The 13,588-nt window shown below is 35.4% G+C and overlaps 2 protein-coding genes across 2 annotated transcripts; both read left to right on the top strand.

Moving 5' to 3' along the window:
- The first annotated feature begins 1,110 nt into the window (after positions 1-1,110).
- LOC116142165 (alanine--tRNA ligase, chloroplastic/mitochondrial) lies at positions 1,111-7,986 on the top strand. Its single transcript, XM_031427601.1, has 13 exons — positions 1,111-1,255; positions 2,204-2,299; positions 2,399-2,607; positions 3,012-3,190; positions 3,349-3,427; positions 3,514-3,648; positions 3,797-3,946; positions 4,115-4,225; positions 4,330-5,232; positions 5,334-5,606; positions 6,243-6,452; positions 7,022-7,179; positions 7,493-7,986. The coding sequence occupies exons 1-13, from the start codon at positions 1,147-1,149 to the stop codon at positions 7,827-7,829; spliced, it is 2,949 nt and encodes a 982-aa protein (XP_031283461.1). The 5' UTR covers positions 1,111-1,146; the 3' UTR covers positions 7,830-7,986.
- Positions 7,987-10,679: 2,693 nt separating this feature from the next.
- On the top strand, positions 10,680-12,255 carry LOC116142171 (expansin-like A2). The gene is made up of 5 exons (XM_031427607.1): positions 10,680-10,838; positions 10,978-11,087; positions 11,176-11,354; positions 11,578-11,710; positions 11,803-12,255. The coding sequence occupies exons 1-5, from the start codon at positions 10,727-10,729 to the stop codon at positions 12,046-12,048; spliced, it is 780 nt and encodes a 259-aa protein (XP_031283467.1). The 5' UTR covers positions 10,680-10,726; the 3' UTR covers positions 12,049-12,255.
- The last annotated feature ends 1,333 nt before the right edge of the window (positions 12,256-13,588 follow it).

Genomic DNA, 13,588 nt, shown 5'->3' with positions numbered 1-13,588 from the left:
ATTTCAGAATTATTAATTTAAACATAGTGTTCAAAGTTCGATTGTTTCAAATTAAAAAGCTTTAAGATTAAAGAACGTTGATGGTGATAGAGATATTTAAAAAAGATAAACACTTATATAGAATTCGTTTTTCGAGAAAGATATGATATGTAAATATTTAATCTGTAACAAAGAATAAGTTATCATGAGTTCATCATTTTAGTAGTTTATGTGACAACAAATGTGGTAAACAAGTAGTGGCAGTAACATCACGGAAAAAACAACACAAAAGATGAAGCTTTCTTCTCCGTTTAGGAGACTATCAAAAGAAACTTAGGTCGTACATGGGATTAAGGCCGGATCTATCATCTGATGCCCCCACCCGCCCACCAAACTTTTGAAATTAAATTTCATTTTCACACATTGACCCCCCCAACCAACCAACTTGCTTTTAAGAATTCCCCCACACTCTTAACTCTTGCCCCTTCTTGGCCCTAATGGGATTAGGATTTATTAGAGCCGATGGTGGGCTGTACCCGCCCATGACACAAAAAAAGCACGGTATGAAAAAAAGCATGGCACGACATGACCCATGATTATGCGGGCCATGTCGTCGGCCTCAAAAAAGGCACGTGGGTCGATGCAAAAAAAATAAATTATTGTCTATGTTTATAGTTAAGATATATTTGAAGATTTTAAGAATTTAGAAATTAATGAAAATGAAGATGTATAATAATTTTTAATCCTAATTTCTAAATTTGTATTTGTAATTTATAATAATGACTTATAAGTAATTGATAATCCGTAAATTATACAGTTTTTATTTAATCTTTTTGTCGGATTTCAGGTACTTTCTAGTGCATTTTTACCTGAATTGGTGCTTAATTCTGTACTTTTCGTGTTTCAGGTTAAAATGGACTTTTTGTANAACAATCCTGCTTGTGACCACTATAAAATACAAAGATTTACCGTTTAACAAAGGGTTTACAAAAAATCTCAAAAGATTAACTGATTGAGCAGAAGAGGGAAAAAGAGAGAGAGAGAAATGAACATGTGGACAAGCAACCAAAGGCTTATCTTATTTACTTCATAAAAATGAGCAACTTATATAAAGGCCGAGTTGAAAAGTATAAGTGGATATTGAGTTTCACACGGAGAGACACAGCCATGGCAGGCCTCACTCTCCCACACTCCATCCATGGCGGGAAATCTCCCTTCATCTCTTTCCCTTCTTCTTCCACACCAATATCAAAGTGCACTTCTTCCCTCTGCTCTGGTTAGTATCTCCTCAGAGTTCTACACTTCATCCTCTGTGTTCATGTTGATGCTGTTTGTTTCTAATTTGTGTAAAAGTTTCAAATTTGGCGTTGTTTAGGATATTGATTTAGTTTGACTGTGATTTGATTCATATTGGAACAACCCCATTTCGTTTTTATTGTGAATATTTTTGTTTGTTGGTTTTGTGAAGCTGTGTTTATGGTGTTGGTTTTTGTAAATAAAAGATAAAAGCTTCAAACTTGCGGCTATTTGGACAAATTAAGGAACTTTGAAGTGTTATTCCAATTATTTGAAATAACCCCATTTGGTTTTAATCTTGAATTGCTTAGTTTGTCAGTTCTATTTAGCATGTAAATTGCTTTTGTTTTTAGTGTTGGTTATCTGTTTTCTCTTTTTTAAATTGGTACAACTCTCAAAGTTAGAGCTTATTTTCTGGAAAACTAATGAATTTTGAATACTAATATCAAACAACAACCCCATCTGGTTTTAGTCGTGAATTACTTTTGCCCAATTTTTTGGATTTGTTTTGCAAGTTAATGAACTTTGAACTCTGTTTTTGCTTATTTGAAACAACCCTTTTGCTTTTAGTTGTGAATTACTTTCGCCCACTTTCTTTCTTATTTATCTTTTTATATGAAACATGGAACTAGATATATTAATAATTAGTAAAGATAAAAAGATGGACAACCAACCGTCCACCAAAAGATAGTAAACAAACAGATAAAACAAATACAAAAATGGTATAACTTAATATAGCGTATGTTGTGTCATGCATTCGTACTCTATTAGTTTTGTGTATGATATATAACATCATTGGACATCTTTTCTTCCTTAGGATCTATTTTTTGTTTATTTAGTTTGACTAAGATTCCTGTAGCTGGTTTAGGACTTTAACATTCAGTGATTCTGCCTTGAGTCTTGACAGGATTTGCTGGCTTTGTTACAGGGATCATCACTCGTTTTTCCCCGAGTATCTTGCGCTGTGGGCGTTGTCTTCAGAGAGGAGCCAGGGGTGTGAAGTTTAGAACAAGAAGTACATCAGGTTGCTGTATTTAAATATTATAAACTTGTGAGAGTGTTTTCTCAATTATCTTCAGCTTCTATCTGCAAAGGATACTGTATTTATCTAGTTGCTTTTCAGCATCGATACAGCCTATGACTGAAGAACTGATGGAGGATGAGTCCAAGGATTTCCCTGTGAGTGGAGACTCAATACGTCAAAGATTTCTTGATTTTTATGCTTCTCGGGGCCACAAGGCTCTTCCAAGTTCTTCTCTTGTGCCAGATGATCCCACTGTTCTACTGACAATTGCAGGAATGCTTCAATTCAAACCTATATTCCTCGGACAGGTATGGCAAAGTTTTAATTGAAGTCCACCAAGATACAAATAAGATCAGGATGGCATAAATTTTCAGATGTCGGGATCTGGTTACATTTTGTTTGCTTATCCATTATGGCATTTTTTATCATTGTTTTCTTTGTTTTGCTCAAACCTTTTTTCACAACTTCTTATTTATTAATTCTTTATGGTTCAATTTTTTTTAAATTTATAATTGTTTGAAAGAAAATGAGATGGTGAAGAGTCATGCCAATGGTATCTAGTTGATATTGTCTGGATTGTTTGTGTGTATGTATGTTTGTATGATTTTTGGTGTTATATGTCTGCTAAATTTTCTGAATTGTTAGTTGCCTTTCTCGTTGTTGTCAAAGAGTATTTTGATCCTACTCAACAGGGTTAATAAAACCTTTTCAGATGCCCAGGAAAGTACCTTGTGCTACAACTTCACAGAAGTGTTTACGTACTAATGACGTGGAGAATGTAGGCCGAACGACCCGACATCACACATTTTTTGAAATGTTAGGAAACTTCAGTTTTGGAGATTACTTCAAAAAAGAGGCAATCCAATGGGCGTGGGAGCTGTCAACTGTAGAGTAAGCTTCAATTGATAATTTTCAATGAGCTACAATTCTTGGGATATATTGTTTGTGCTTCTTTGTGGAATGACGATGACAGTCTCAAGGTCATTTACTCATCATTCTTTTCTTTCAGTAAGAAAGTTTAATTATATGCTTACTGCTTTTGCTTACAGGTTTGGTTTGCGAGCCAACAGATTATGGGTTAGTGTGTATGAAGATGATGATGAAGCTTTTGAGATATGGGTTAAGCAGGTAAGCTAGACAGGGACTCATCATTTCTTATATGTTTAGTTATGAGAGCTCCCTATAAGTGATTTAACAATACAGGTTTGCATCAGGTTGGGATTCCCATTGAGCGTATTATAAGGATGGGTGAAGATGATAACTTTTGGACCAGTGGAGCTACAGGTCCATGTGGCCCATGCTCTGAAATTTATTATGACTTTCATCCTGAGAGGGGATATTCGAATGTGGTATGTCAAGATGAATCCAAGTGAATCTAGTTTATATATATTGCCTATTTTACTTATTAATCTTTATCATTGTGAGGGGAAGAGGAGATTTTCTTTAGAGATTATTTTTTCATATCTTATCTTTCTTCTATTTGGAATTAATTTCCAGGATCTTGGAGATGATACTAGGTTTATAGAATTCTACAACTTGGTTTTCATGCAATATAACAAAAAGGATGACGGATCACTTGAACCCTTAAAACAAAAGAATATAGACACTGGTCTTGGCCTGGAGCGCATGGCCCGCATTCTTCAAAAGGTATTCAATTAATCTGAAGTCCACCCTGTTTTTCATTAGTAAATGAGCAATCTTTTTCTTTTTTCATGTCAAAGCAAAATTGATGGAATCGTTGGTTGCTTACTTCTATGCTAACATACACATGTTAATGTCAAAAAGTTTAATATTAGGCATACTTTCACTTTGCAGGTTCCAAACAATTATGAAACAGACTTGATTTATCCCATTATAGAGAAAGCTTCAGAATTGGCAAATGTCTTGTATCATCTGGCTGATGATCGCACAAAGTTATATCTAAAGGTATGTTTTGGTTTAACATATTGAAAGAATTTGAACTGTTTGATTTCACAAATAGTCCTTTCATAAGACATAGGATCATTCATAGAGAGTTTTATTTTTCACAGATTATAGGAGATCATTCGCGTGCAATTGTTTATCTAATATCGGATGGAGTTTTCCCCTCAAATATTGGTAGAGGTTACGTGGTTCGGAGGCTTATCAGGAGGGTTGTTCGTACAGGTAGATTGCTTGACATAAAGGGGGATGGTAGGGGTAATCCTGAAGGGGCATTTTTGCCATCCATTGCAGAAAAAGCAATAGAATTAAGTACCCACATTGACCCAGATGTAAAGGCTAGAGCACCTCGCATTCTTGAAGAGTTGAAAAGAGAAGAACTTCGCTTTGTGCAGACACTAGAAAGAGGAGAAAAGTTGCTTGATGAAATGCTTAGAGCTTGTAAGAATGAAAATAATCCTGTTCTCACAGGCAAAGATGCATTTCTTTTGTATGACACTTATGGATTTCCAGTGGAGATAACAATTGAAGTGGCTGACGAACATGGCATTAGTGTAGATATGAATGGTTTTAATGATGAGATGGAAAACCAAAAGCGTCAATCTCAGGCAGCACATAATGTTGTTAAACTTGAAGTTGGTGATAGAGCAGATCTTGCTGAAAAAATTCCAGACACTGAATTTCTAGGATATGATACCCTATCTACCAGAGCAGTTGTGGAAAGCCTCCTGGTTAATGGAAAACCAGTGATAAAGGTTTCTGAAGGAAGTGATGTGGAAGTTTTGCTAAACAGGACACCATTTTATGCTGAATCAGGTGGTCAAATAGGGGATCACGGTTTTCTATATGTTAATCAAGGTACAAACCAACAGACTGCTATTGTGGAAATAAATGATGTTAAAAAATCGCTAGGTAATTTGTTTATTCATAAGGGCACTATTCGAGAGGGAGTTCTAGAGGTTGGCAAAGAAGTGGAAGCTGCAGTCGACCCAAAACTGAGGCAGCGAGCAAAGGTACTAACTAACTGCAGGTTACATTTTTCTTCTCCCTAATTCTGAAGTTTTAGTACTGTAGGCACAATATATACTTGAGATCAAACTTTGATGTTTTACAGGTTCATCATACCGCTACCCATTTGTTACAATCTGCACTTAAGAAAGTAATTGGACAGGAAACATCACAAGCTGGTTCATTGGTGGCTTTTGATCGTCTCAGGTTTGATTTTAACTTCCACCGACCACTTCTTGACACTGAGCTTGATGAAATTGAAGGATTGATCAATGGATGGATTGGGGATGCCACGCTTCTTCAAACGAAAGTCATGCCGCTAACTGAAGCAAAAAGTGCCGGAGCTATTGCAATGTTTGGAGAAAAATATGGAGAAGAGGTTAGAAATTTATTTGAAATTATGACAACAACCTTAATTAAATTTTACCCAGTCTACCCACATACATGTTTTACAATCATTGTTCCCTGAGAATATCATAGAGGATACATCATACATCAACAAAGTGATTTAAAGGATTGCTTGGGAATGTATCCTTTTGTTTCTATCAAATAGTAATGTACATATCCTAGTTGGTCTTATCAGTATCAATGGTGGTTAAGAAAAGGTTAAAAGATATATAAAACATAAGAATTGAATTCAAGTCTCTAATTTTGAATTGTTAAAATTAGTGACCCATGAATAACAAGGTCAGAAAATTTTGGATGTTACTTCTCCTGCCATGACACCTGTATGTTATCATGTGATCACCTTGGGAAGATTTGGCACTTGAACTACTGCCATGTAGTAGGCTTGGAATTTGAACTCCATATATGAATAGGAAAAATAACATTTTAGAATCAATGCGATGGAAACAAATGTGGATTTTTGAATTTATACTTGGAATAAGTTTGGAGGAAGGTGTTTTGTCTTGGTAGATTTATCTATATAAACATCAGAAGGAATATATTTATGACCGAGAATTATGACATGCAATAAGAAGCCAAACTAGTTTTTCATTTTCCTATTTTGTTGCAGGTACGTGTTGTGGAGGTTCCAGGTGTATCTATGGAACTTTGTGGTGGAACCCATGTCAACAATACTTCTGAAATACGTGCCTTCAAAATAATCTCAGAGCAGGGAATCGCATCCGGAATAAGGCGCATAGAAGCTGTTGCTGGTGAAGCTTGCATTGAATACATCAATGCCAGAGATTATCATATGAAACAACTGTGCTCCACTCTCAAAGTATGTTTACTCCTTATGAAACATTTATATGGATCGTGAGCAGATGTTTTGATTATTGTTAAGCATATGTTTAACCTGTCTGACACGTATCTGTAGTAGTAACATTCCCGTGAAGTGAGGTAGTCCACATTTATCAAATTGCCTTTTCTTTTGGGGATCTGGCTTTTCATTATTTAATAGAGCTTGATCTTTTCTTTTCCTTAAGAGAAGTAGAACCTAACCTGATATCTAGAACCTTTGTCCTCAAATTGCATTTGGTGCTCCTCTTGCCTTTAAATATATATTATTATGGTTGAAAGATATGGGCGAAGTCATATCCGGAATGAGAAAGAACATTAAACTTTGTCAAACACAGTTAAGATGGTTGTGTTTTTCGTTTATCCCAATTTCTAATTTTGAGAATACCCAGCTGTCAGGAGGAATTTATAGTTGTCCTATATTTGTTCAATAAAGCACTTTCATAGGTTCTTTGGCTTTTCAATGCATTGGTGCTTTTTATTTTTTCTATTATTCCTCGTGAACCTTACAAGGGTAAATATCTCAGTGTTATATAATGTAATGTTGTGAAGGTGAAAGCTGAAGATGTAACAACCAGGGTAGAAAGTCTCTTAGAAGAGTTGCGAGCAGCAAGAAATGAAGTTGCTGCTTTGCGTGCGAAAGCAGCAGTATATAAAGCATCAAATATTTCAAGCAAAGTATTCACAGTGGGGACCTCAAAGAAGATAAGGTAATTATCTGCAACGGTATATATGCATTTGCACTTGCACTGTTATAATTCTCGGAGGAAAAGGGAGAAGGAGAGAATCAAGAAATATCAAAGTCCTCCAGGAATTGCACTATCAAGTCATATCTTTTATATACGACACTGACATGAGATTCTTGTTACTTTACCTTTACCAGCTGCAAACACAAATATTTTTTGATCTTCTTTACAAAGATAAGTTAAATAAAATAATAAATAATTCTGTTGTGTAATGGTACCATAATGAATTTATTTATTTATTTTATTTTTATTTTTTTTGAAAAACAATCTGTGGCAGGGTACTAGTTGAGTCCATGGACAATATTGATGCTGATTCACTAAGAAGTGCAGCTGAATATTTGGTGGATATGCTTCAAGATCCTGCAGCAATTATTTTGGGCTCCTGTCCAGAGGAAGGAAAGGTGAGTTTGGTTGCTGCCTTCACTCAAGGAGTTGTTGATCTGGGTATTCAGGCAGGGAAATTTATAGGTCCCATAGCTAAGTTGTGTGGTGGAGGAGGTGGTGGCAGGCCCAATTTTGCTCAGGCAGGTGGGAGGAAACCTGAGAATTTATCAAGTGCCCTTGAAAAAGCTCAAGCTGATCTTGTCTTAATTATATCTGAAAAGGCAAGCTGAAACTCCATTACTCATTAGTACATCAAGGAATTTCATACAACAGTTTTTCTGAGGGCTCCTCACAATGTCATGTGAATAACATTTGGGGTAACCATACTTCTCATTGTATAGCAAAACATTGCCATGGCTTGACAAAATTGCCTTTTTATTTGTTGTATTTTATGGTAGGTAAAGAAATGTAGAGGACAGGTTTGTTCTAGCAATAGGGTAAATAGAGGCATGGCCTTTAGTGTTGCATGCTATACATTCAACACCAATTGTAAAACCTTTTAGCCTCTAAATTCTGGTTACTATCACAGTTCATGTAGAGAGAAAATACTTCAAAATTGTTTTTGTGGTGTCGTAAGCAGACAAAGGTTATTGGAAACAGAAGCAATAAACTAGATCCTTAGGAACAAGTTAGAATTCTGAAAAGCAGTTTTTAGATATGCAAAACCGTCTGTTGGTTGTTGGATACTCTTATCTAAAGAAATGGAAAGCTACAAAGAAAATCTCTTATACATTGGCTTCTGTTGTTTGAAAAGTGCATAGCTTTGCTCATTGTGGTGACCAAATATTTTAAAATATTTCCCCACCTGGAAAGAGAGATTCTAGAATTTATGATGTCCTTTAGTGCTTCAGCCATTCTCATCTTTAAATATTGTGGTTTCTGTTTCTAGTGTTGCCACTAGTGCAGAAGCTGAACCGCAATAAGTCCAGGTTGAGTCTGGTTTAAGCGTGAAAATGAAGCCAATCAAGAACTTTGGTCGGTCAATTTCCTCTTTTATGAGCACTTACATTTACAAGGCATCATAAAATTATCTTATAGTTTCACCTTCCACTACCACAGCCTCCCTTTCGTTCACAATTAGTGCACATCAAAGTGGATGATTTCCTCGTCAGGTCACTCTAGAAACTAAACTACAAATAAAATATGTACACGTCCATGCTTAATGTTTGAATTTTTGTAATGAAATGACAGCATAATTATGCATGAAGTTGTTGCTTCATCGTCATCAACAACAATTATTAGTTGTGCAATACCAATTTCTATTTCGTTATTTTAGAGTATGGAGATTTGGTATTTGATACAAATACCAAAATTGCTATGTGATGGAAATTAAATAATCTTTAATACCATTTATTGATACTGCTATCATCACTCATCAATAACTCATTTTAACAAAAAAAAATATTTTTATCAGCTATTATATATTCTCCACGGCCAGGCAAAGCCTTCAAGACATACAACTTGGTTTGATTTGGTCTGATTTTGTGTAGTCTGTATACTATCTGTTGCAAGATATATGCATGGTAGTGGCATTGCTTCTGTAGTTGAGAGTTGAGAGTTGAGACTTCATGGTTCACAGTCAATCTATCAATAAATCTTAGAAAGGTATATGTAAATATTGATTGATATTAACTTTGTCGAAACTATCAATAAACTTGTACATTCAATGATGACCTGTAGTAAATGTACCGATATCTTATCTTCAAAGGCAATTTAGCTGAATCTTTTGAATATATATATATATATATATAGGGACAAGATGGCATTGTGCTGGCTGATATGGATCAGCTCTAAGTTAGCTAGAAAATTATGATTGCTGGTCTCACCATGGACCAAAAAGTGTTAGCACCATGCCCAGGCAGGCAGCTGTATGCAATAGCTTCAAGTGGAGAATTTAGAGAACATTGTGGTTTACACCAATTACCCAACTGCAACCTATTTTCTAGGAAAAAGACAGTCAGAAAGCCTACAATCTTTGACTTGGAATGAAAATTGAAAATACCCACAAAAAAATATTAAGACGTTGGAAGGTAGGTAGTGGATCCAAAAAGAACCATTTGTTCAGCTCCTAACTCCCAAAAACAGAAGAATTAACAAATAACAAAGCCCTTGTTAACAACTCCACGACAATAAAATAAATAGAATACACTGACTGAATGCTAGAATTGACAAACCTGAGAAGGAAAGTATGTCCACAGATTAATTACAAGATTAGAATAAAGAAAACACAAGGTTTAAGTCACCTTAGAACATGACTAGCTGTTGAGTTTTGGTGATATTCTTGCTTGGTGAGTGAGAATTGTGCAGAATTTTTTCTTATCTTCCACTCCAAATAACAAGCAAAGCAATTATCATCACCATCTTCACCAAACTTATCTAATTCAATTCCTCTTTTTTTGCTACTGGGACCAAACACGTACTCACCTTTAATGAAGCCCACAAAAATGTCTTAAACTTTTTGTTAATCAAGTATTATCATATTATTAATATCTTAATTGACCTCTCAACCCCCTCCATTATCAAATAAAAAACCAACCTCTCAATCAGATGAACAATGTAATTCTATAGCTAATTTTGACTTTCCCCGGTAGCAAACTTAAGTAATTGTAATCGTTTAAAATGTTCTAAATTTAACCGGCCAAATCGATTTATTGACTGAACTAAATATCTTTTAATGAGGTTAAACTAAAGATAGTAATATTAATTTGACAGATTTACAGATTCCAGGAAAAGGAACATGGTAAAAGCAAATGTATGAAAACAGAAAGAAAGTCGCATATTCTCACAAGAACACAACAGCTGTTTGGGGATAGGCAAAGAGTCGGTGACTGGACCCATCTGAGTCTTTATTTTGTCCCTCCGCGTTTCCTCCGCAAATACATTTTCTCTTTCCTTTGTGTGCAAGCCTGTTTAATATTTTACATAATAATTAAACAACTTCAAAAGATTGATATCTATAAAAAAAAAAAAATAACAACCTGTTAGACTATGCTGGCCTGTAGGCTGTAGTCCACACTCGAACAAATTACTCTACGTGTGAAACTGTTCACTAGTCTACTATATATAACTCATTGCTTTCTCTTTTTTCTCTTATCACATTTCGTATCTATTTCTCTCTCACACAAAGATGGCTTTCTTTCTTTGCTTTCTCTTCTTTCTTTTGTCTTCTGCAACTGCTTGTGATCGCTGTGTCCACCAAACCAAGGTTGCTTATTTCTCCAAAGCCTCTGCACTTTCTTGTAAGTCTCCTGCTATGATCATTTATTTTATTTTATATGGTTAATTAATTACTGGTGAAATTTTTAATTTGGCATTGACCCAGATGATATTTTGAGGAGGCTTTTGATGGGTAATTTTTATTTTCTTGATTTGATGCAGCTGGAGCTTGTGGGTATGGTTCCGTGGCAGTAGAAATGAGTGGTGGACACCTTGCAGCTGGTGTTTCTCATCTTTACAAAGATGGAGCTGGTTGTGGTGCTTGTTTTCAGGTATATATATATACATTTTGTTCATTGTTAATTAATTTTTAGAATTATAATTGGTTTTAACTTTATTATATACACATATTTTTGACAGATGAGATGCAAGGACAAAACTCTATGTAGCACCAAAGGAACCAAAATAATTTTGACTGATCTTAATAAAGATAACAAAACAGGCTTTGTTCTAAGCAGTAGAGCTTTCATGGCCATGGCTAACAAGGGCAAGGGCCAAGACGTTTTGAAACTTGGACTTGTTGACGTGGAATACAAAAGGTGAACAAATATGAACCCCAATTTTTGACATTATTATATCATTATTTTATTTTTTTTCTTTCAAATAGTTTTGTCACAATGACCCATTACATAAAATAATTGGCCACAGTAATCAACTTTAAACATTACATTATTCAACTCACCCCACCTCCTGCCGGCTGCCACAATCACATTAATTGCCAGTAACGGTCCAAAACATAATTCATATTTTATATTCATTCAGGGTTCCATGTGAGTACAAAAACAAGAATTTGGCTGTTCGGGTGGAAGAATCAAGCAAGAAACCAAATTACTTGGCGATTAAAGTGCTGTATCAAGGTGGTCAGACAGAGATAGTAGCAATGGATGTGGCCCAGGTTGGTATAAAGAAATGGGCTTACCATTCAATTTAGGTTTAAGTAAATTACAATTCTGATGAATTGGGTTGTTAAATATGTGATTTCCACAGGTGGGTTCTTCCAACTGGGGATTCATGAGCAGAAGTTCTGGGGCGATTTGGGATACAAGTAGAGTGCCAAATGGAGCATTGCAGTTTAGGTTTGTGGTAACAGCTGGGTACGATGGGAAGTGGATTTGGGCACAAAATGTTCTTCCTGGTGATTGGAAACCTGGAGTTGCTTATGATTCCGGAATTCAGATTACTGATATTGCACAAGAGGGCTGCTCTAAGTGTGATGATGGAACTTGGAAATGAGAGGAGTTCAATTAGTTGTTACTACTAATTTTGATTTGATTCCTTGGACGTATACATAATCAAATAATTTAGAGGATTAGAAAATGAAGGTAGAGGAAAAGTCTATATATATTCCAATTCTTTTTTGGCATATATTTATTGATGATAGAAGTTTGTAACATAGGTTTATGTACCTCCTTAAATAATAAAATTTTGAATTGGGTATTATATTCTCTCCTTCTGTTCCATTCCATGTGTGAGAGACATGTCACGTTACTTTCATTAAAATCAGTAATATCATTTAACAAAGCATAATAACTTTACCTTGTTGGGGTGCACTTCCTCCTTGGAAAGCTTGAAAATATTTTAATCACTTCCTAACACACACTTTTCTTTTCTACGATTATACAGGATTGAATGAACTTATAATCTTAAAACAGAACAGTTTCTCAGCCCATTAGAGCTACCGAGAAAAAGGGTGGAGATTAACCCATCATCAAGGGCTTATGGGGCAGAACGTGTTCATAAGTGGGCATATCTGGCCTGATGCCAAGGTTTAGCTGGGACCATTTGTTTTACACCATCGGTGTGGTGCGTTTCATAAACTTCCTTACCGGGCTTGAAAGTAACCCACCAATTTGAAGGCAATCAAAAAATACTGAGTTGTTCATTTGACAAAGCCTGCCAAACTCAAGTCTAATTCATTTTTCCTGGCTTCTTGTATCAACTACTTCTTAAGTAGATACAGATTTTTGCAAAGGTTGTATAAAAGTATTTAAAGAATTGGTAAACCAGATGTCCAAATACGCTAAACAAACAACACTTCGCAAAATTTGATGGAAGAAAAACAAAAAAGGTTGGGAACAGACACTCTTGAATCTGAGTAGAGATTAAAACTCAACTCTGGCCCATGGGCCACATATGGCCTGATCCCAAGCTCTAATTAGACCAGATCGGAACCATTTTTGTTTTATACTTGTGATGTTTAAAGAAAAGAGAAACACACCTAGAGTTTCCGACTAAAGAATTTGAATCCACCAATTCAACTAAGTTTGTGTCAAAATGGAGTCTAATTTTTAATCTCTCTAAACTTTTTGTATCAGGATTTGTATGATGTGTTGCGTTTATGATTATTTAAGGGAGTAAACGACCTTTTTCCAACCAAGGTTTGTCTTAATGACATTTTCCACCCAAAAAAGTTCAAAATACAATTTTTCCATCCAAAGTTAATATTCCATTACTACCCAAAGCCAATTTTAACTGCGAAAATTCTCCTCGTCACCACCATTTGAACCTCCGGTCTCCTTTCTACCAAACCGCTCTCATTCCAACGCATCCGATTGCCAGTCATCACAAAACTAAAGTTTTATATTCTCAGCTGATTTTCGACTGATTCTAGCAATGAATATTCAATCGATCTTCACCATTCAATCCACCTATCTCTACTCTATAAAACCCCTCTTACCTTGATTCTTGGTAACTGGCCGAACACCAACTGAGAATGTAAAATATATTTTAAGTATTAACAGAATATAAACTTGGGTGGGGAAGTGTCATTAAG

This window comes from Pistacia vera, unplaced genomic scaffold (genome assembly GCF_008641045.1).
Source record: "Pistacia vera cultivar Batoury unplaced genomic scaffold, PisVer_v2 Contig405, whole genome shotgun sequence".
In the NCBI taxonomy this organism is placed as follows: Eukaryota; Viridiplantae; Streptophyta; class Magnoliopsida; order Sapindales; family Anacardiaceae; genus Pistacia; species Pistacia vera.
This window is presented reverse-complemented; position numbering and strand designations above follow the sequence as displayed.

Bases quoted from the DNA above. Each gene is read 5' to 3' on its own strand.
- LOC116142165 (XM_031427601.1), top strand. From the start codon at position 1,147: ATGGCAGGCCTCACTCTCCCACACTCCATCCATGGCGGGAAATCTCCC. The intron at 5,607-6,242 runs GTTAGAAATTTA...ATTTTGTTGCAG, and splicing joins GAGAAAAATATGGAGAAGAG to GTACGTGTTGTGGAGGTTCC. The intron at 7,180-7,492 runs GTAATTATCTGC...AATCTGTGGCAG, and splicing joins GGGACCTCAAAGAAGATAAG to GGTACTAGTTGAGTCCATGG.
- LOC116142171 (XM_031427607.1), top strand. From the start codon at position 10,727: ATGGCTTTCTTTCTTTGCTTTCTCTTCTTTCTTTTGTCTTCTGCAACT. The intron at 10,839-10,977 runs GTAAGTCTCCTG...GATTTGATGCAG, and splicing joins CAAAGCCTCTGCACTTTCTT to CTGGAGCTTGTGGGTATGGT. The intron at 11,088-11,175 runs GTATATATATAT...TATTTTTGACAG, and splicing joins GTTGTGGTGCTTGTTTTCAG to ATGAGATGCAAGGACAAAAC.